The sequence below is a fragment of the Nannizzia gypsea genome, genomic scaffold, assembly GCF_000150975.2.
Source record: "Nannizzia gypsea CBS 118893 supercont1.3 genomic scaffold, whole genome shotgun sequence".
Taxonomy (NCBI): domain Eukaryota; kingdom Fungi; phylum Ascomycota; class Eurotiomycetes; order Onygenales; family Arthrodermataceae; genus Nannizzia; species Nannizzia gypsea.
In genome coordinates this window covers 2,265,267-2,287,413 of record NW_003345199.1, presented here as the reverse complement: position 1 = coordinate 2,287,413, position 22,147 = coordinate 2,265,267, and the positions used below count along the sequence as shown (strand labels likewise).

Genomic DNA, 22,147 nt, shown 5'->3' with positions numbered 1-22,147 from the left:
TATAGAAAAGCCTTTTCCAGGGGCTTGAGTTGATAGACGGACAGAGGCGATAGATCGATATCAGCTATCACCGCTCAAGACACACCGCTCAGCCAGAGCCAGGGCGAGGGCTTCCCGCCCCCCTGCTCACCTGCCTGTACTATGTAACGATAGTTGTAGCCGGCCATCTCCGCTCTGCAACAGCTCTCCCGAGACTTTTTCGTTGGCCCAGTCAGGGAGCAGGAGGAGCCTGCAGTTCTCGCTTTTGCCATGCTCCTTACTCCCATTTGCTTTTCGATGAATAAGTATGCAGCGTGACGTGCAGGTCTCCCTCTGCTGCGGCACCGGAAGTATCGTCCGCGTGTAACATTCCTTTCTCTGGCTCTTTCCCCGTATATTAAAAGAAAGCCAGAAGGCAAAGGCTCTTTAATATCCCGATCAAGTAAAATGTTGGCTCTTCTTCGTCCGCTAGCTTGTTGCGCCCAATAGGAGAGCTACTGTATTCACCCCCGGACCCGTGTGTCTAGCCAGAAAAGACGTGAAACCCTGCATCCTCATCCCATATCAAAACGCCTCTGACCATGGACAGGGGAAGAAAGCAAAAAATAAACTCCGAAGCTGCGGGTAACTAAAACAGATGAGAGATCCCGGTCTTTTAAAATAAAGCTACACACACGTGGAAATATTCGTTGGCTGTCAGACACCAGCTCCTTTCGAATAACTCGAGGCCAAGCCCAACCAACGCTCTGATATTATTATATATATATATCTAAGACCTGGGACCTCAGCTTCTAAGCGGGCAGAAGGAATCGAAGCGGCGATCAAGGTTCGGGCCGTGGGCTGTTGGGCACCACAGGTCAGAATATATTTCTCCTCGGGTGCAATTGCTCTTCGCTGACCCCTTGGCGCACTGGCGCTTGTGACAAGTGGGGGTTCGCAGGAATATCGTGGGCAGCGCAGTGCTGCCGCGTGCCTTGGGTGGAAATTGGAGCATGGGAACTCTCCCGTGCCAATGGTACGAACGTCCAAGGGAACAGGACAGAGAGTTGGCGGATCATCGGTGTGCAGGCACAGATGATGCTGGCGTCACACTCTTCAACGATCCATACCGGGGTTGGTTTGAGCTGACTCCCTTTCCCCTCGATCAGCGTTTCTAACTTAAGTATACATATATACCACCCTCTAATATTCAAACCGGCCGCATTCCGAGATAGTTTAAAGTTAAAAAAAGGTCCCACGAAAAAGGGGTCAGAGCACTTACAGGTGGCGTCTGTCCATGAAGATGACGCGGCGATGGTGGTTGGCTCGATGATACTCGTCGTACAGACACTGGAGGGAGGTTTCAAGCCTGGTGCGAAGTTAGCTAACTAGTTCGCAGGACCATATAACTAAAGAAAACATGACGCCAGGGGAGAAGAAGAAAAGAGACGCCTACTTACAAGCCGCCAAGCCCCAAAGATGAATACCAACTCGAGCTTGTCCTCTTTTCGAAGTTGCAGCCGAGCCATCTGTGGGATTGGTAGACCCAAGATGATGAGGTCCGTCGTGATGCTGAGTACCGCCTACAATAGCCAGATTCCAAGGTGATCAACGCCGTGGTGGTTTGAGGCATTTTAGTCCCAAGACGCCTTCATTGGGCGGCATTATCAGACGGTTGCGAAGGAGAAAAAGAAAAGAAAACTTGACCAGCACATTGGACAAGATAAGAGCCTTGCATGCCTGGCGGAGTGACGTCTTGATGGCAGATGATCCCAGGTAAAAGAAGAGACTCGAGCATCTTAACAGCGAGATACATAACATATTGACATGTGCGACGAGAAACCACTTCTGGTTCTCAGTTAGATGCAGTCAGCTGTTGTTTGTTATCAGTTTGTGATGGGGCGGCTGTTTAACTACTAGCAGAATGTCTTTGCTGCAGCAGAATTAAGCTTATGGGGCTTAAAATAATAGTTTAATCCAACCTTCGCTTTCATGAGACTCTCCCTTGCAAAGGCCTTGGGGCATATTTGCCATCGCCCCTTGCCAGAATACCATTTAGTAGTATTTCAAGGGTAGTGTTGATGCCTGCGCCTAGATACCTGTGCTTTCCGAGCTGCTTTTAACATGCAACGGCGGGGTCTCCCTCATGCACATCTCTACCCAACCCTCCTCCAATATACACACCAGTAAAGTTGAGGTTGTCGGCTACAATATAATGTTTCTAGGCGGATAAATACGGAAATAACTGCTCTAAATATGATACCATTCTGATGCTCAAATCCGCCGCTTTCCGCCAAATCATGTCCCCTCTGAGTCTATCATGCTAGGAATACTAAAGCCGGTACGGAGATCCCTGCCTAATCAAAGGACCCCTTCACTGAATAGAGTGTGTTCCAGGTATGTATGGGGTAGTATTTCAAGGATGATTTACATATTTTGCCTTTTTCATAGACTACTTGTTTAACTATATAATGAAGAACGGCCTAAAACTTAACTTCTTACACGATCATCAGAAGGCTCATGTTTAGGCTTCTGACCAGGATTTGACCGCGGTGTCTTCAAGCTCTCGCTTCAGATATTGCATATCACCTATTTCTATCAAGTAATAGAGGTGACCATTCAGTCAAGTGGCTCAATAACCCGTGACGGCAGGTTAAGGTTCCTAGGATACCGATATACTTTCGGCTCTATTTCCGGGTGCAACATTCAACATGACCGACTACCATATAGCCTATATATGTCGATATCACACATCGATTCGGTTATACCAACAAGGGCTCTACACAGGGATGGCCATCTTCCATCGAAGCTGCTGACTCTTCTGCTCAGACCTTCGGTTGTATGACAAAAGTGACCGTTAAAGCCCCAGATAATTTCTCCAGCATATGCCCTCTCTGGAATGCTCGGGTCGACACTTCGCTGTTCCTACAGCCCAAAAACCTAGTTGAAGCCTGCTACTAATACTATATACGGGTCGGGCTAGTCGGTTATTCTAGGTCAGGCTAAATCTCAGTAACCCGATTTTGATAACAAACACCTTCTCGCATAATAGGGGGATGGATGGTTGTCTGCCTTTGTCTATAGAAGACAGAGAATTCGTACGGAGTATAGCCCTCAGAATCAAATACTCTGTGCTACCAGCCCCACAAATGTTGACTATAATGCGAGAGCTATAGTCAAGCTATCATATTCAACCGACCGAAATGGGACCCTTGAACGAGGCAGTGCCAAGCAATGCAAGGAATTTATCGCTGCAGATGCTTGCATGGTGGGTTGTCATCAGTTGTGTTCGGCAGGAGGTTGCCTAAGGAACAACTTGTCCTTCCCAGATCATCCCTACAGCTGTCGAGTCGGAGAGAAACCAACTCCAACTCTAATGAAAAAAGAGAATAAACACTGAAATTATGCTTTCGATTACCCAGTTGCTTGTTTCTCTCCTACTTCTGCCTATTGCGGTAAGAGGTTCGCTGGTTAATACGACCAGCGGACTAATAATAGGCCATGTATCGGCGTCCCGGCCATCTGTGGACGAATATCTAGGAATTCGATACGCACAGGCTCCCGTTGGTGACCTCAGATTCGCGCCACCCGTTAGATTTACGTCTGATGCGCCCTTTGAAGCTGCGAATTTCGTAAGTCATGTGTTCTTTTCTCCCTAAAGCGAACAAAGTAACCATCTATCTTCGTTTTCGTGGCCCAACATTAACTAGGGTTTCGTCTTTTACTAGTCTCTGTATGTCCTAACAAAACTACCAATAACTACTAAACAAATCGATTGTTGGCTAAGACATTTCTACAAACTTAAAGCGATTGCCTGCAGACCCCAAGCAAATCAGTTCATTACCCGAATGGAACAGCCCTTCAGCAAATCATTATTGCAAATTTTGCCAGTCAAAATGTGAAGCTACAAAGCGAGGACTGCCTAAAGTTGAACGTCTGGGCAAAGAATACACCACTTAAGAAGAAACCCGTGTTACTTTGGATTCACGGCGGACGTAAGTCTATTTTTATACCCTCTTTAATATCAGTCGGGTTAACACACCTGACAATGTTCTAGGCTTTTCTCTTGGTAGCACAAATAACCCCTTTTACCAGGGCCAATACATTGCCGATAAGGAAGACATCGTTGTGGTGTCGATGAAGTAGGTAGCCTGCGGCTTTCCACTGGTATAATCAATGCTTGAATCTAACTAGCGATCAGCTACCGCCTCAATGTTTTTGGTTACCCCAGTGCACCTGGTGCGCCTCAAAATGTTGCATTGCTTGATCAGCGTATGGCAATAGAGTGGGTTCGAGATAACATTGCGGCTTTCGGGGGTGATCCTAGCCGTATTACTCTAATTGGCCACTCTGCTGGCGGAGCTATGACTGATTACTATACATACAAACATATTGAAGACCCAATTGTCCACGCTGTCATACCTATGTCTGGTACTGCTCTGAGCTTTTCACCCAATACACAAGCGCAGTCTGAGAAATACTGGTACATCTTGTCTAAAGCACTTGGGTGTGGAAGTTCGGGCGATACACTGCCTTGTGTGAGATCTAAACCCGCTACGGATGTCCTAGCTGCAGTATCTAAGGTACCACCGGAACCAAGTAACTTGCTACCACAGCCAGTGTTTCATCCAACAGTTGATGAAGAGCTTGTCTTTTCCAATTACGAGGAGCGTGCAGCTAAGGGAATGTTTGCTAAATTAGTAAGTTGGACAACTGATTACCGTGCACATTATCGGCCTCAAATCTAACCAAAATAAATAGCCATATCTAGTCGGTAACGGCGATTACGAAGCTGGATACTACAAAGTCTCCGCTTATGCCCTGAACATCACAACTATAAGTCAAAAAGCATGGCATTTATTCAACCTAGCTGGATTCACCTGCCCAAACGCCAGGGAAGCAAGGTACCGCGCGGCAAGGGGCGTTCCAACCTGGCGATACATGTATTTCGGTGAATGGCCTAATTCCATCCTGTTTCCAGGAAGTGGATCGTATCATGGATGTGACGTCGCTCAATTGTTTGGCACAGCAGAGGACGTTAGTAACGGCACTGCAAACACCGAAACTGAGGCCAAATTTTCTGCTTATATGATGCACGCCTTTGCAACTTTCGCAGCAGATCCTCGTGAAGGCTTGTCAAAGCTTGGTTGGCCCAGATATAGGAAAGATGGCAAAGGTGTGTCGATCAGCTCTGTGAAATAGATAGTGCATTACTGACTGTAGTTATAGGAAATGCCTTGGTAGGGCTTGCATTTAGGAATGGACCCAGTGCCACGTACCTGCCGCCTTTATTCTCAGATAAGGACTGCCCGCTAGTTGGTACAAACACATCCTATGCCCATGGGGGATTTTAAAAGCCTTCGGTTTCGGGCCGTCTCGCCAAAAAAAAAAGATTTATGACCTTCACATTACATATCAACGCAGCTCAATTCAACTTGGGTTGATCTAAAATACAAGGATTAATGCATCCTGAGGGAAATAAATAGCTTTTATTGACCTAATATAATGTTGCTCCCTTTTGTATAGTCAAAGTGTTACTTTAAGTTTTATATTAGAAAGTTCAATGATCCGTGCGCAACTTTCTCGTATTTTTATTGATCCGTGGATTCGTGATGACGTAACATAGCTAATTTAGACGGGTCGGTAACGACCTTGGAAGAAACTGAAAACTTAGAAGGGCAGAGAACCAATCATGGGAAGGTCGAATAGATATAACACACTGATGAGGGGGTTACAGTGTAAGAAAGATGATAGCCTAATAAAATCGTCAAGGGCAAATAAATATGTATCATGGGCATATATGACCGACAGTGACTAGGAATGATATGAAATAAGGTCGAGAAAAGATGATTAATAGTATATGATATAGAACATATGGAAAGGGGATATCAATCACTCTGGGTGAGTAAATATGTAAGGAATAGAGGCTGCATGGCAACACACCCAAACCGTATTTCTATCAAGAGATCGAATGTGGCGCTAAGTTGTATTTTCAGTAGTAATTTTTCTCATTTGGTGATTTGATGTTCCATATCACCTGGGTTTATCTGTCTGTTTGTTGGTGATCGGGAAACAAGTTTAAACCTCCTATGTTGACGTTTGGTGGTGTGGAATTTATTGGACTTGAGCGACGATCTCGCTGGCCTTAGTCAAACTCTCGACCATTCTCTGGCATTCCTTGCGGCGACGAACGGTGAATTCACTTTCGCGGAGAAGGTCGTCGGGTTCTTCTGCTCTGTAGAGATTTCCTAGAAGCTCTCTTTGCATTTCGTCCTTGGTGAACCTGATGACTTTGCGTTAGTATGAAGGAACAATAAATAACGAAATATTTTCTATGACTTACTGGACAAGGGTTAACATGATGGCCTTGGGGACCATATCAATCATGGTTCGCTTGACGATATTGTAGTACGAGTTGATGAGGAGTTCTGTAAAGAGCGAGTTAGTTGGGAGCCAAGTAAAAAGTATAACATGTCTGACATACTTATAACCTCAACCTCGGTGTTTTCTCGCTCGGACAAGGTACCGGACGCCTTCAGGATTGGTGGAGGTGCCTCCATAGCGGCCATCTTCTTCTTGCTGTTCTTGGAGGAGAAGAAACTGCCGAAGAAGCCTGGGCTGGATTCACCAAGATCGAGACTAGGGCTAGCAGATCGCTGTGGTAGAGTGGCAGAAGGAGGCAGAGGCTTTCCAGTCTTTGGGTCAACCTGCGTAGGCTTCGCTGCATTGTGCCTTTCATTAATGATTGCCATAGCCTATATGTCAATTGTCAGAATATCATTCATGAAGGTAACCGTTTGAAATAATCTTACTCTGTGTCCGGTGATAAAGTCTGGGTGGCCGGTGTTGATGTAGCAAGCCTCCATAGCAACGAGGTCCTTGACAAGCTTATTCGTTGGGTCCATGACCTTTTTGAAAAACGATATTACGACTCCATGGAATCGTTCCTTCAGCTGTGGATACCTCCTGAACGGCTGCTTGTTCAATAGCTGAGCAAGGATTCTGACAAGTTCATCGTAGACGAGGGAAACACATTTTAAGCTGGGCTCTTCGAGTCTCTTGATCTGTTGCTTGACGATAGACTCAAATGCGCCTGTTCCAACGAACAGGGCAGGAGAAGGACCGGAGGAGTTATACAGCATTGTTCTGATATCCATGTCCTTCACTATGTCAAAGGGGTCAATGGCCTTGACACCGTTGGAGTATAGTTCGTGGAAAACGAAGCTGACACGTGCGCCACCAGAAAGTTCCACGGATGAAAGTTCCTGGTTGTTGCCGTCCAGAATGGTTCGGTACTCGTTGCTGAATTCTGTGATGATGTTGAGGATGATGTTGGCGCTGTTTCCAAGCATCGAGTCACCAAGCTGGTTCAATTCGGCGGTGTATTTCTGCAGAGAGGATGCAATACGGGCTTTGATGTCGGGGAGAGTTTGTTTAATGTGCATCATGAGTATCTAGAAATCAGCTGTTAGTTTATAGGTTATACCCCAGGCCACGGTCTCTGGTGATACATACCACATTGAGCTTTCTTGCCAGGTATGGTGTTCCGCAGTAGGCAGATTTGGAAGAATATGTGGCATGGTTTTCAAAGAAATTCTTCTCATGCTCAAGAGCATACGAGATTGTTCGCTTATTCTCAATATCTCGCTGTCCTCGGTTGACAACCGGCACATATCCCAGTCGTAGCGGAATGACTCTGCCAGCAAGAATATCCACAACATCAGTTCCGGCATCCATAAGATCGACCTTGGTCAAGACACCAATTGTCCTCTGTCCTTCCGGATCAACTTCTCGAGCAAGCTTCAAACCATCAGAGTTGGCCAGATCCTGGTTCGCAGCCGTGACGGCAAGAATAATCGCATTTGACTTGCTGATTTGCTTCAGCACCATCTCTCTTATCTGCTTCTCGATATCCTTTGGCTGGTCTCCAACAGGCACCTTGGTCAAACCGGGCAAATCGACCAATGTAAGAGTGAGGACGTTAGGAGAATAGATTCGCAGGTTGATAGGCGCGGGGGAGATTCCAGCATTGCGGCCAGTCTTTGCATCTGTCTCACGGACGATCTCTTCTCTAATCTTATTGAAGTCGTGGAACTTCTGGCCAGGAATGTGAAGGAACTCGCCATATTCATCAATGTTTGCCTCGCTGTCGGTAGTATCTAGCTTGTCTTCCTCCTTGACACCATTTGCTTGTTTCTCAGAGCGGGGCTTGTTGATAAGCTGGAGGACCAACGGCCGTCGAGTGACGATGCCAGATCCTCGTGGTAAACTGGTAGATTCTCTATGTTAGCCATCAAACGTCCTCCCGGCGTACAGTTGGGGAGGCAAACACCAGCCCTCAAAAGGGGGTGAGGGAGGGGCCCATATCCAACTCACAAGTCTCTTCCCACTATATTCTCTAAGACGGAACTCTTTCCACTGGATTGCGATCCCACGACGACTATCTGTGGTAAATCTATTGGGTTTTGTGCCTGTATAATGTGCGCCGCCGCTGGTTAGGTCTGCGTTCTGTATAGGCGGTATGGAACTGTCGGTGCCACTTTAGGGAGAAAGAAAACAACGTACTCCGACGGTCGTGAAGACATCTTGCAACTTATTGACGAGAGAGATCAGACCAGGGTCGTTGACGCTTATCCTACACCCAGATAAGTTCCCTGCATTAGCAACATGGCCGATCGTGGGTTTGGTGTGTTTGGGCAAGAGATGGATAAGAGTACTTACGAATAGCCAGCTTGGGCGGCCATGGTCTGGAGATATAATGTACAGTCGAGCTGGGGGAGATACCGGCGAAGAGGAAGAACACGACCGAAGAAGCTGTCTCGGTGAGGATCCTGTGGTTAGGCAAGGGTTGGTTGTTGTTAGGTTAGGTATATCCTCTTGCTTGGATATTTTGGGCGTTTTGAACAACTTCGATGTTTTTGGAGAGTTTGGGCTTGTTCACGTGCAACTGACCTCGTCACACGCAGCTTATATTTATTGAGCTGATATTGATAGACGACGAAGAGGACGGTGATGATGGTGAGGAGGATCCTGAAGCCTAGTGAAAGAGGAAAATAGGAGTACTAGAAGGGAGAAGCTACGGTGAATCGGTGAAGAAGTATAAAGTGTAAAAGTAAGGGCTTTATAGTGTGGCACCGATAATGCTGCTGCCTATACTGCGTCTACGTATATATAGGTATCAAAGACTGACCTCGCGGACTAGCACAGAATCTCAACAGTCTATTGTCCCGATAGGCAGGATAGATTATTATGATAAATGGCTTTGCTGCTTCACCTTGGTCCTGTAGGCCAGTTTTGATCGGTGAATTAACGTTTTTGCATTTGTACGAACGGAAAAAGGGGGGAAATAGATAAAAAAACCGAAATATTTACTCATCCGACACCGAGGCGAACTTTTCAGACATGTCCTGGAGAATTTTATCGTACTAGAGACGAGTTAGTAAGATGGTTGTATGTACGGATGGGTTATGGGTTGGTACAAAGGACAGGGACATACCTTAGCGGTGACTTCTTCCTCGTCATCAGGGACCTCGAACTTCATGTTTCGAAGAGCAGTCTGGATGGCGCTGGTGGCTTCTCGGACCTTAGCCCAGCTCTGACCTTGGGCAATGGCCTTCTGACTCTCATCGTAGTAGGAGACAAAGGCCTTCATCATGTACTCCGTCTTCCACAAGGGGCAGAACTGGTCGTAGTCAGAGTATCCGTTCTGCTGCAGGAAATCTTCCTTGAGCAGGGTGGCCACGTCCAGCGTGATCTTGTCAGCGTCTCCGAGAGCAGACTTTCCAACGAGCTGCACGACCTGATCCAGTTCTTCGGAGTTACTGAGCAGCTCCTTGATCTTGTCACGTAGCCGGGGGAACTCAGGGTGATCCTTGGCGTAGTACTTGTCAAGGATGCCTGTGTATTTACTGTAGGATATGGAAGTGTTGATGGACGGGAAGTGTTTTCTTTGGGCGAGCTTCTTGTCGAGACCCCAGAAGACTTGGACGATGTTGAGTGTACTTGAGGTGACGGGATCAGCAAAGTCACCACCAGGTGGACTGACGGCTCCAACAATGCTGACACTTCCTTTTCGCTCGGGGCTACCCAGGGCGATGGTCTGACCCGCACGCTCGTAGAAAGAAGCAAGTTTGGCACCAAGGTACGCGGGGAAACCCTGATCAGCAGGCATCTCTCCTAGACGACCGGAAATTTCACGGAGAGCCTCAGCCCAGCGGGAACTGGAATCTGCCATCATAGCAACGTGTTTACCTTGGTCTCGGAAGTACTCTGCAACAGTGATACCGGTGTAGATGGAGGCCTCACGGGCAGCCACAGGCATGTTGGAGGTGTTGGCAATCAAGCAGGTACGCTTCATGATAGGCTCTTTGCGTCCGTCAATGGTGATTGTAAGCTGTCAAAAGTTAGTATCTGGTTGCAGGCAGCTTAATAGTACTAAAAGGGAGCTGTCTCACCTCTGGGAAATCCATCAAGACTTCAGCCATCTCGTTACCGCGCTCACCACAACCGACGTAGACGATAATGTCACTGTTAGAGAACTTGGACACACTCTGACTGATGACAGTCTTTCCACAGCCGAAAGCACCGGGGATACAGATCGTACCGCCCTGGACACCGGGGAACAGAGAATCCAAGACTCGCTGGCCGACGATGAAGGGAGAATCGGAGGAGAGCTTCTCGTTAACTGGACGAGGCACACGAACGGGCCATACGTGCATCATGCTGTATTCGGTCTTCTTGCCATTGAACTCAACTTCCAGCAGCTTTTCATCGACGGTGAAGTCACCAGGCCCAGAGATACGTGTGATGGTTCCTCGGGCTCTTGGGGGTAGGAGGATCTTGTGGTCGTGAAGCAGGCTGTTCTCGAAGACGGAACCCCAGACGTCACCACCAGTGATGTGGTCGCCGACCTTGAGACCGGCAGGTTTGAAGGCCCATTTCTTCTTGCGGTCGAGAGCGGGCAGGGCGACACCACGAGGGATGTAGATGCTGTTTGAGGCCTCAGAGATGGATTTGAGAGGACGCTGGATTCCGTCGTAGATGGTTTCCATCAGACCGGGGCCCAGCTCGACGGACAGCGGCTTGCCCGTCCTGATAACGGGGTCACCGACAGTAACACCAGCTGTGGTAAATGGTCAGAAGGAGCTTCTCCAGGCGCTTCAGACGGGGTCAATTGGCCGGGACGTGCATACCTGTTTCCTCGTAGACCTGGATGGTGGCCTGGTCTCCTGAGATTCGGATGACTTCTCCAACGACTTTGTCAACTCCGACATGGCACTGCAAGCATTATCATCATCATCAGCATCCCATCCTGTAAACAACCCACCAAAAGGGTAGATCGAGGGTAGAAGAGCCACCGACCATCTCGTACATGGCACATCCTATCATGTTCTCTGCCACGATGACAGGACCGGAGATGGAGAAGACGACTCCCTTCTGCTCATCCCCGGCCTCCTCCTTCGAGTCCTTGGGTGCCATGGCAGGCGGCGACCTCGTTTCGATCGGTGCAGTGGACGATGACGATGTGCTTCCTGTCTCTGAGCCGTCGACGCTACAGCTGTCCTCGGTATCCTCGAGTTTCTCTCTACCGTCGTCCTCGTTACAGCTGCTGATGCGGCGGCTGTAGCTGTTGTTGTTGTTGTTGTTGTTGTTGTTGTTGTTGACGATGTTGTTGGTGGTGAAGTTGAAGTTGCAGATGAAGCTGCGTGGTGGAGCTGGATCTTGGTGCTGCTTTAGGGCGCTGCAGGCATCCTCATTATCACCATCGTCACCCGCAGAAGAAGATGATGATGAAGACAATGCGGAAACGAGGCCGAGCAGAGACGGTCGCGGCCTGAAAGACGGTCGTCCTAGTCCCAGTATCATACAGCTTGCTCTCCCTCCTGGGCCTCTTTGGGTGTCTATTTTACAGATGTTCTCTACTTGTCCGCTTGTCCGCCTGTCTACAGCAAGCAAGTTAACTACGGTGTAAGCTAGCAGCATAGATAGTCAACACAGCTGCCAAGGTGCTCTGATATTTGGGATTTCCAGCTTTGAAAAGGGCCGGCGCCGTGTTTCTCTCTCGTCTCCAGCTGTAGACGGTTGGGGAGATCCTCCAGCTTCCCCAGCTGCGGCTTCGGCTTCGTCTCCAGCCAGGCAGGCTCCTGTGGCAGATTTTCTCCATGCTTGGATCCAGGCTTGCTCCGTTTCCCTAGTTGTTAGTGCACCGCGGGTAGTAGTCCTTCGCTTGAGATAGTTCCAAGCTGGCTCTATCATATTACAACCAGGAGAGTTGCTAGGCCAGAGCATCTTCTGTACGTGGGCTCTGTTAAAGATAGGTTGACTGGCAACATGGGCATGAGAAGGTGCATTATCCTCCTGGATAAGAGTTTCGGGATGGCCTCTTTTGCAAAGAATAGCAAAAGAAATAAGTTTTGGTTTTAGAATCAACTGTTCTGTATGTTAGTGATATCCTTCTTCCTTAAGTCCTCCTACTAACCTTCTAATACCAGTCAGTTCCTCCTGCCTGAGCTATTGTGATAATGAGGAAGATATTTACAACGCCTTGGTACAACTTAGTACTGTTCCGCCACAGTATTTCTTACAGCCACCAGGGGCCTGCTGATGACTTTTGAGCGCGGCCTCCGTAGTTAGTGCACAAGCAATTCGTGTCTTTCAAGGCGGATGAGTAGCTATGCTAGACTAACATTCATAGTCAGGGATTGCTTGGGGGGAAATTACCTGGTATCAAAGACTCTATGTACTATTCTAGAACAAAAATATCTTAAGTATATAATAATCTAGTGAGACATTTTTCCGTGGCTCACTTGGAACCTTCGTTTGTTAGATCCTGGTTCATGACAATAATAACAAAACAACACCAAGACATTGCGATGTTAAGCTCGAAATATCATTCCCACCTGTGTGAGCACGAGCGTAGAGGATGCGGGATAACGATAGTTCTCCCAGGGAGCCTTGGGCTTGATTATACTGGGGAATTGAAGTCATCGATATCATCGGCGTCGATGCCAAATCGCTTTCGAGTCTTCGCTGCGTTGGATTGTATTGAGGTAGTACTCCCACTTAAGCCGTCGACGTCATTATTCAAAACCGCGCTATCTCTTTGGGATTCGGAATCACTGATGTTGTTGGTGTTATCATTGCTTTCCTTGACATCCCACCATTTAAGCGTAAACGTCTGTTCATGGAACACACCACGCTCTTTGAGCTGTTCGTCATTGCACCATTCGCTACCGGGGGGTATCATGCCCTTGGATCTTTCGTGGTTAGAGGTAGTACTAGAGCCGAGGATACGGGAATCAGCGAGTAGGCTCGCTGCCGCGGCAATGCTCAATGGGTTCTTGGGCAGGACCTCTCGGGTGTTTATGAGAAAAATACTGATTGCCCCACAGAGCATCATGGTGGCTAGGATAGCTTGCAAGATGCGCGTGGAGATCATATTCTGTGATATCCGGGTACTAAATGGGTTAATCAGCGAGGCAGAGTACACTGGTCGATATTTGATGCCGGAAAATGCTAAAGGATCGTCGTAGTCTTCTCTGCCTTGACTGTTGATCATTTGAGCAGTGATAATGCCCCAGACATTTTGCAGTTCTTGCTTTAACGTGTTTACATCGAGGAGGGCTGAGGCTGAAATAGCTGCTTTGCCGTAGATGATGCTTTTGAACAGAGGGCGTAGACCATTCGTACTATTATCCCCGGGATATATATCTAGGACCGCGTCTGAGATCCTCTCACCTTCAGGGCCGGCAAGTTCCTGTTTGTCTATGTATTCGCCAATTAGAGTCGTCGCCGATCCCGGTACGACGGACGGGGGAGATGATAAATCGAAGGTATAGGAAGGAAGCGACAACCTAATAGAGACATCCACTTGTTCAACCTTTGGTGTGCACGTTATCACTGTAATCGCTTCGACTGTGTCTGGTGTCGGGCCGCCAAGCTTCCCATACATTACAGCAATCGTGGGACAACTACTTGGTAGCCCTGAAGTGTTAAGTGAAAGCGTTGCGGCGAAGCCGCTAAAATAACTGTTCTCATGCAAGATAGCCCGACCCGTTTTTATACTGTTGGATTCGAATTCGCAATCATTAACCAGCCTGGGGATATTGACAACAATGCTGGTTATGTCGTCGTTATCTGGATCGGGACCAGTGACGTACGCATCAGGGGGTAATTCTTCGCAACCCATATTAAGCCTTAGGCCAGGAACCTCTGCTTTGACAAAATAACCACTGACATTTAGTGCATTAGCCATTTTATCTGGAAGGCTGGCTTCGTTAATCTTCAGTTTTGGAAGCGAGAGGTCCTGATAGGTCCACTGCGGATAGGAAAGGTTGTATTGAATAGTCATGTCACCAAGCTTGGCATCATTGGATGTGCTCGCGCTGCCATAAAAATATCTCTCGTCGCCAATGGTGACTCTGTTCATCTGGGTTAGGGTAATATTGCTGGCTGAGGCAACATTTGACACATTGTAGAGACCTGACACAACGATAGGTAGGGATGGTCCGATCAGGATAGCAATGCCAGCTGCCATGACTGACCACTGCCTCTTCGTAAGAGTATCCCAGACGCCAACAATGGCTAGTTTCCGGTGCTGATTATCCATAATACTTCTCTCAGGTGATGCATGGCCCCTCTTTAACTCATGGTAAGGTTGGAATACTCTTGTGCTAAAATACACGCATTCATAGAGGGATCGGACTCCCAGCATCACTAGCGGTGGAATATAGATCCATGTATAGCTTAAATAGCCTGAGCGTGTATTAATATTAGCAAAGCCATCTGAGCTTCGAGATTTCCAATATAATATCTCAAGAATAACCAAGAGACAGATTGGTATAAAAAAGACTAGAGCCCGTGCTAGAGGGGCTGCTCCGAAGGGTCTCCACCAAGATAGCTGTATAGTTAGAGCCGACTTTCTAACTTCAGGGCCATTTTGCTTGATTAAAAAGGTATCCCCTTTTGCTATAGTGATATAAGTCTGGGATGCGAGGGCCTTTCGAAGCTCCTCTTTTGGGGCATGGCCCATACCGGATAAAGAATCCATAAATTCAGGGCTATTAGCCAAGATTGTTCCAATGCCATTGATAGATCCAGGGTCTCGTGAGCAGACAGCAGAAGGAAAGAAGAAAATGCAAAATAATAGAGATACTAGTGCTAATAACCCCAGGATCGATATAATAGCATAGAATGCTTCATTTCTGAGTGTAAGACGAGTCTCCTTAGACCCCATTGTCCCTGTTACTGTGCTAGTACTAGGCACCATTAGGTATTCCGATGTAAGCTGAACTGCAAGAGCCTGGATTGACTTAGTGACTCGGTCTGTGAGAATTCTGATATCGGAAATGTTTTGGGGGCCGGCCTCGTCTATATTTAAAAGGCCATCAGCGATCTCTTCTGTTTCCATATGATCGGTACTCAGGGCCACCGAAAGATAGGACCCGTATAGTATGGTAGACGCGCTGACGTTCACTAGCCCAGGTATTTTAACAGGGTGTTCAACAGCTAAATTAGTCAAAGGTGTGTTGACATCTCCAGACCCGTCAATGTAACAGTGCCGCGGTTGGTAGAGTACGAGAGTTTGCACATTAAGCCTATAATGTCGGCGTAAGCAGTCCCGTTGGGGTATAGTGGGTATGGTACCGGATGCCCGTTGGGGTTTTCGTGTATTGAAGTCGCAACGTACATCCAGAGTCTCCAGTCGGTACTTGTGATATTCACGGGGTCGAAGTTATAATACGCCGGGAAACTGGGGGTGTTGCCGTCACTGTCTCCTAGTACCATCCCCAATGGTGGGAACTTGCTAAAATCCCGGTCGCCATTAATTACCATAGCATAACCATCAATTCGCAGTCCAACGCCATAACTTTTGTTACCAAAAGTTTTTACAGATGTCTCCCAGCATTCAAGCGAAGGCGTAAATACATTAACAGTAGCTTGGTATGTCGTGTTCTGCAAATATATAGGGGTTTCCGCTAAAAGTAACAATGTCAGGCTTGAGCTTCAGGTATAGCTGATTAAAGGGAACTGAGGAGTATTTTACTTACTTGGGCTGGTATTAGAGAAAAAACTCTCAAATACATGCCCATCTGCAACCCCTAATGGGTTGCTGAAATTGTATTGGGCAGCCCCCCACGTTTTGAAGTAGGTACGAGTATCTAAAGCAAATAGGTCGAAGTTATTCCCATTAAACTCTTTTAATACCTGAAATTCTTTAGTAAGCTCTAGCTGAACATCATTCACAACAAATAGGCCCGTGGATAACACTGTCATCAACTTGATAACCAGTGATACTGCGATCGGAACTGAGACCATGAAATGGCCACGTTTCAGGGATTTGAACAGGGCCGATACATTCCACGGGGAAAGGTAATCAAGTAGGACACTGTCTGCTGCCGACACGGAGCCACGAGACATCTGGCGCCAGGGAAAAAGCTGCAGGGTTCGATATTGGACCTGACCCCAGAGTGCGCTGACAATGGTGAAGACTGCGCAAGGGTATTATTTAGCCCAACCCAAGTGGTATATTTGTTCCTTTTACAAACCACTTACCAAATGTCGGGCCATAAGTCCAGAGATAGTAGTTGCTTGGGTTGACGGTACTCAGCCCATGATTATTCTCAGCGATCCGCCATATTGTTGCTAATGCAGACAGCAGCACGACAAACAAGGCAGTGAACGAGAGGAGAGTCGTCCGACGAAGCGAAAAGGGCACCCAGAGTCTTTTTGCGCCGTCCACAGGACTTGTATTTCCTTCGGCCAGCAAACTGGTGGAAGAAGAGATCTCGTTAGCGCCCGCCTGAGTGTGGATTTTGGCTGGTTCCAAGGATTCAGAGCGGATATCGGGCGGTTGGCTGGCTTCTGGGCCAGAAGCAAGGCGATAGTGCTTGATCTTTTGTGATAGCATCGTAGTCCGATTGTTGCTGGAGATATCTTTCAGCCTCCAGGGAGCTTTCCATGGACTGATATAAATGCTTGCTCCCTGGGTATCAGCGGCAGGACCCCTGGCCCAATGAGTGGCTATGGCGCATGGATCCATATCTTGCGATGGATGATACAGGGGAAGAGCCGCTCATCTAGCTATGTATGTACGTACATACATAGGCCATGCAGGGGATTGGGGGCTGCTGAGCCCCCCGAGTCACATCACTATGCAGGCTACGATATATTTGTTTTATCACTGCGCAAACAATCCATACCTTACCATGCCCTTTAACCCATCCAACCTATAATCTTCCTAAAATAATAATAATACAGGCTCGAGAACGCTATCAGGCTTAATCAAATTCAGTTCCTTCAGAGCCGCCATCGGCCAAGACAGGAGCTTTATATATGATATGCCCTAAGCGCCAAGGCCTTAGTACGGAACTTAACCAAGATTGGAACTAAAATAAACTATTATTAACCTTGTTATATAAGCTCCGTCTTGAGATTACAGATAGAATCCTGTCTTTCTTCTTTCCAAAAATACCATAAATACATACCCCCTGCTATTAAATATATACCCTTATACCACGCTAAGCCTAATATAGTAATTAAATTAGTTATCTATATCATATAATCACAAATTCATTAAGGCTCTCTATGCTGTATATCTTGTTCAAGCGAAACTACTAGCTTACCTAAGTGTAACAAACAACACGTGATAGTTGCTTATTAATAGGGTGTATTTCACGACAGGGGTGTGTGTTATTATCCAATCCCAGCCAGAGAAGCCGAGAAGAAGATGTCTTTCGAGTCGACAGACAGAGGTGGAGGCATGGGAGATGGGCGGGAGGCCCGAGAGATACATCTCTTGCTCTGCAGCATATCCTGTCCCTGTCCGGCCCGTCAAGCCCTGCCACGCCAGATACATCGACGCATCTAAGCTGCAGAAGCATCAGCACTTCTTGCTTCTTGCAGCTTCCTGCCCTCTCCCCGATCGAACCAGCAGCCCAACTGTTGGCCTCTGATAGGCGGCACTTCACCAATCACATGTGCTGGCAGGGCCTAGCAGAGGCGAAAAGGCAAAGGCAAAGACAGGTCACTTTCCGCCGAGAAGCCCGTGAAAGAGGTACCCAAGGACAAGACACAATCCATGTAAAGTAAGCAGCAGATATCGTCAAGTTAAGTTACCCTTAGACGTAATAGCGACTGCTCGTGTATATGTGGAGGTACCTAATCCGCATGACGGACATTGCTGGCCGGCAGCGATCTTGCTCTGCTTCTCTCGCGGGTTCGACCTTGGGCACCGAGCTAGCAACCGTTTTGCTATTTCACTAGTCAACTAGTTATCGAAGACTTCCACGGCTGCTTCTGCCGTTGATGAAGACGTTTTTGGTGGTAGAAGTGGCAGCTGGTAGGGAAGTCGAGCATGGTCAGCAAGCAGTAAACATGGTAAACATAGTCGCTATCAGTACGCAAGCATAGCAGGACGCAAGATACTACTCAGCTGGTGTTATGAAGTAAGCAGCCGAAAGTAAGAGCCAGAGAAGCAAGGAGTAGTTACTAGAAGTAAGCAGTTGAATAAACAGGGCGTTGTGGCTGATCTTGTCACTCGTTGAAAGCTTGACCGTAAGACGCATCGTCGTCTTCTTCCTCTTCTTGTCTTCGTCTTTCGTCCTTCTTTAAATATCAACGTCGCTCCCCATTTCCAGCCAGCTTCTCCCCTTCACCACCACGACCAGCCCGCGGAAGATAGGCAGACGGCTGGAAGAACCCTCTCGCTACGCTCTCTTGTGCTCTCTCGCCAGCTGCTTGCCACAGTCCTTTGTCCCTGCTGCCGGCGTCTCGCTAGGATATCTATTCACTGCACCGCAATCTTGATATCCAACAGCTGCTAGTACCGTACGCCCTCTTCGTTCTCTCTCTCTTTCAGTCCTCTACGAGCAGGCAGACAGCCAGATAGTGTGTTCTAACCTCTATTACTTCTGTCAGTTGCTTTCTGTAGCTCAGACGGTCAAACAACTACTTCCGCTGGCTACTGTCCTGGACCTTGCTCCACGACCATCTATATCCCTCCCTGACGAAACGGCCTAACTCAGCTGGTTCTTTATTGAACCAGACTGAAAGGCTCAGCCGCTGTCTTCGACCTGGCAGACGAACCTCCTCCACATACACCTGTCTCAGCTGGACCCGGCCTCCCTGATCCCTTATCGAGCTCCCTGTGAGTTCCAAACCTGACCAAAAAAAAAGAGAAAACCATAACAGAAAAGAAAAAGAAAAAAGAAATAAATAAATAAAAAAGAAAAAGAAAAAGAGAATACTATTCTGTTCGTTCTGACCTGTTGCTAATCCCTAGGGATAGCAGCGTCCGAAGGACAGAATCTGTTCAGCATAGCCAACCTGCTCTGGGAAGTCCTGATCAAGCCTCCCAGCAACCTACGAATACGCTCTCTGAGGCCGGGCCACGCCGTAGCCGCCGACGTCGCCGTCAAGACCTAACTCCTGACCAGCCCGAGAGCTCCGAGTCGACATTGGTGAACACAGCCGGAGCTGCTGCTGAACATAGCACAGAGACTTCTGCAGCTGGACCTCAGACAGACAACGAATCCCCGCCTACCAAACGAAGAAGGTATACTGTCGACGGTATGAGACCAGACGGTGGACCTTCCCCTCCCAATTCGAACGGTTTTGCGTCTGTTTCAAACGGTGCCTCGAGCTCCTTACAAAAGCCGTTCCTTCCAAATTCGCCTGTTGGAAAACAGTCGCAAGTAGAGTATCAGGATGCCACCATGTCGAACGGATCCTGTGCTCTATCTCCTACGTACCGCGGCCACGACCGGGAGGAAGTGACGAGAATATTGATACAGAGTCTATACGAGCTGGGTTACCACCAGGCTGCTTCTACCTTGACCGCTGAGAGCAAATATGAGCTCGAGAGTCCCGGTGTTTCTGCTTTTAGGACTGCCATATTGGGCGGAGACTGGAGTGAGGCGGAGCGGATACTCTTGAGCTCCTTTTGTCCCGATGGGGATGCTGGGGAGGTAGATGGGGTAACCGGTAAACAGCTTGCCAAGCGAGATGGACTCGTGTTGGCCAGTGGTGCCAATGAGAACGAGATGCTGTTTTGTATAAGGCAGCAGAAGTTCCTCGAGCTGCTCGATCAACGGGACCTAACAACGGCTTTGGTCGTCCTACGCCAGGAACTCACACCATTAAACCATGATATAACACAACTCCACGCCCTTTCGAGGTACCGTTTCACTTCCAATGACAATTTGTCTGTATTGGGCATCTAGCTAACTGTCGTCTTTATTTTTAGTCTACTAATGTCTACGCCTGAGAACCTGCGCGCACGAGCTGGTTGGGGACGCACTGTTAGTGAGTCTAGGCAGAATCTCCTATCAGAGCTCACCAGTAAGTATACCTGAGGCTATCATCGTCTAGCTTTCACTTTTGTTAACCTTGAGTGCAGGGTCTATCTCTCCTTCAGTCATGATACCCGATCACCGTCTAGCAGTGCTTCTGGATCAAGTAAAACAAACCCAAATAAATAACTGTCTGTACCACAATACCGCAATGTCACCATCTCTGTACTCGGATCACTTGTGTGATAAAAGTGGTTTCCCTCTTCGGACGGCATTCGAGCTTAGCCACCACACCAACGAGGTTTGGTACCTGGAATTCTCCCACGATGGTACCAAGCTTGCCACGACGAGCCGTGACTGCACTGTGCTGATATATGACTCCACAACCTTTGAAATAATACATCGGTTGACCGAGCACACTGAGCCCGTTGCTTACGCTACGTGGAGCCCCGACGACACCAAGTTAATTACTTGTTCTCAAGACTTCAAGGCCAAAATGTGGAATGTTCAGGTATGTCAGCGCCGCCTCCACAATAGTGCCTTTTAACATACTTATCAAGAATAATTATAGACCGGTACTTGTCTTTTGACAATAGAGCATCACGAGGCACCAATCACGTCCGCTTCATGGGCACCAGACGGAGAGTCCTTCGTCACAGGTTCTCTCGACAGCAAGTCTCAGCTCTGCCACTGGAGTGTCCCTCAAAAAAAGATAATATATGCCTGGCGCGGCCAATACCGAGTCCGTGACTGTGCTATAACTCCTGACGGGAAACGGCTGATTGCCATTTCCCTGCAAAAGAGAATATACGTCTATAACTTTATAACCCGGGAAGAAGAATACAGCGTTCTCCTCAAACTCGATCTTACTTGTTTGAGTATTAGCGCTGATTCGCGGTATATGCTCGTTAACATGTCTGAAAACGAAGTACAGCTTCTTGATATTGAGACAGCAGAGGTTGTTAGACGATTTTTGGGTCAGAAACAAGGCAACTTCCTTATCCGTAGCGCTTTTGGCGGAGCTGCAGAGAATTTTGTTGTCAGTGGCAGTGAAGGTATGTCTTCCTCAACCTCTCTCTTAAACAGCCTAGCAATACCTAACATTCTTTACTCCTAGATGCAAAAATCTATATTTGGCATAAGGAGAACAGCCGACTTGTTGAGTCTCTCGAAGGCCACGTTTCTGGATGTGTCAATGCTGTCGCGTGGAACCCAGCCGATCCTGGAATGTTTGCATCCGCTGGAGATGACCGCAAAGTCAGAGTGTAAGTGTATCTTATCATGTTCATACATGCTCTATCCGTCGTTCAATCACTAATATAACATCTATAGGTGGATGAGGCAGCCTTGTCTGGGGACCTCCTCAGGTAACAAATCCAGGAGATCAATTCGAAGCAATCCATCTTCAAGCGCCGTCTCTCTAAAACCTTCTGGCTAGACGTGCCTTGGCCAAATCTCATACAAGCTACTACCGTTCAGTTCATCCTCACCAACACAGCCTTATTTTCCCCATCACCTTCGAACATCACCGATTGCACATACCCATTGCTCACGGAGTTCATTAGTTCCCGTTTATTATTCCCATTCATCCATTTTATACTTTCGCCGTACCATACCGCTAACAAGTATCAATTGCATTATCACGGGGTTATTATGCGTTCTGATCCTATTTTACGACACGACACACCCATTTCATTCGTTTATCCACTCTATATGTTTCTCTTTTTCCTTTTTCCTACCCAATCATCTATTCATTCAACAGGGTAAGAAATGGTTCGGTTCGGTTGGTAGTTGGTAGTTGGAGGTATCTCGAACGGCGGAGGTTGACAATGCAGCGATTTTTATTCCTTCTCTCATGGCATGGCACTCTCCCCTTTTTCTTGCCCATGTCACATCAG

At 47.7% G+C, this 22,147-nt stretch overlaps 6 protein-coding genes across 6 annotated transcripts; 2 read left to right on the top strand and 4 right to left on the bottom strand.

Annotated features, from left to right (window-relative positions):
* Window positions 1–836: 836 nt before the first annotated feature.
* On the bottom strand, window positions 837–1,591 carry MGYG_04289 (hypothetical protein; the record flags this gene model as incomplete). The annotated part of the gene is made up of 3 exons (XM_003174066.1): window positions 837–1,111; window positions 1,241–1,308; window positions 1,419–1,591. The coding sequence occupies 3 exons, from the start codon at window positions 1,589–1,591 to the stop codon at window positions 837–839; spliced, it is 516 nt and encodes a 171-aa protein (XP_003174114.1).
* Window positions 1,592–3,362: 1,771 nt separating this feature from the next.
* Window positions 3,363–5,312, top strand: MGYG_04288 (acetylcholinesterase; the record flags this gene model as incomplete). Its single annotated transcript, XM_003174065.1, has 6 exons — window positions 3,363–3,590; window positions 3,779–3,953; window positions 4,016–4,100; window positions 4,160–4,658; window positions 4,720–5,134; window positions 5,188–5,312. The coding sequence occupies 6 exons, from the start codon at window positions 3,363–3,365 to the stop codon at window positions 5,310–5,312; spliced, it is 1,527 nt and encodes a 508-aa protein (XP_003174113.1).
* A 760-nt stretch (window positions 5,313–6,072) lies between these two features.
* On the bottom strand, window positions 6,073–8,702 carry MGYG_04287 (vacuolar protein sorting-associated protein 1; the record flags this gene model as incomplete). Its single annotated transcript, XM_003174064.1, has 8 exons — window positions 6,073–6,241; window positions 6,302–6,386; window positions 6,443–6,713; window positions 6,771–7,412; window positions 7,474–8,227; window positions 8,335–8,429; window positions 8,524–8,593; window positions 8,680–8,702. 8 exons carry the CDS (start codon window positions 8,700–8,702, stop codon window positions 6,073–6,075), a joined length of 2,109 nt encoding a protein of 702 aa, XP_003174112.1.
* Window positions 8,703–9,326: 624 nt separating this feature from the next.
* On the bottom strand, window positions 9,327–11,823 carry MGYG_04286 (vacuolar ATP synthase catalytic subunit A; the record flags this gene model as incomplete). The annotated part of the gene is made up of 5 exons (XM_003174063.1): window positions 9,327–9,383; window positions 9,455–10,351; window positions 10,413–11,080; window positions 11,151–11,235; window positions 11,320–11,823. The coding sequence occupies 5 exons, from the start codon at window positions 11,821–11,823 to the stop codon at window positions 9,327–9,329; spliced, it is 2,211 nt and encodes a 736-aa protein (XP_003174111.1).
* Window positions 11,824–12,922: 1,099 nt separating this feature from the next.
* On the bottom strand, window positions 12,923–16,867 carry MGYG_04285 (hypothetical protein; the record flags this gene model as incomplete). The annotated part of the gene is made up of 4 exons (XM_003174062.1): window positions 12,923–15,465; window positions 15,501–15,935; window positions 16,008–16,448; window positions 16,513–16,867. The coding sequence occupies 4 exons, from the start codon at window positions 16,865–16,867 to the stop codon at window positions 12,923–12,925; spliced, it is 3,774 nt and encodes a 1,257-aa protein (XP_003174110.1).
* A 1,067-nt stretch (window positions 16,868–17,934) lies between these two features.
* On the top strand, window positions 17,935–21,687 carry MGYG_04284 (hypothetical protein; the record flags this gene model as incomplete). The annotated part of the gene is made up of 10 exons (XM_003174061.1): window positions 17,935–18,044; window positions 18,231–18,336; window positions 18,373–18,404; window positions 19,004–19,105; window positions 19,241–20,134; window positions 20,204–20,298; window positions 20,357–20,760; window positions 20,821–21,304; window positions 21,367–21,514; window positions 21,582–21,687. The coding sequence occupies 10 exons, from the start codon at window positions 17,935–17,937 to the stop codon at window positions 21,685–21,687; spliced, it is 2,481 nt and encodes an 826-aa protein (XP_003174109.1).
* Window positions 21,688–22,147: the final 460 nt, after the last annotated feature.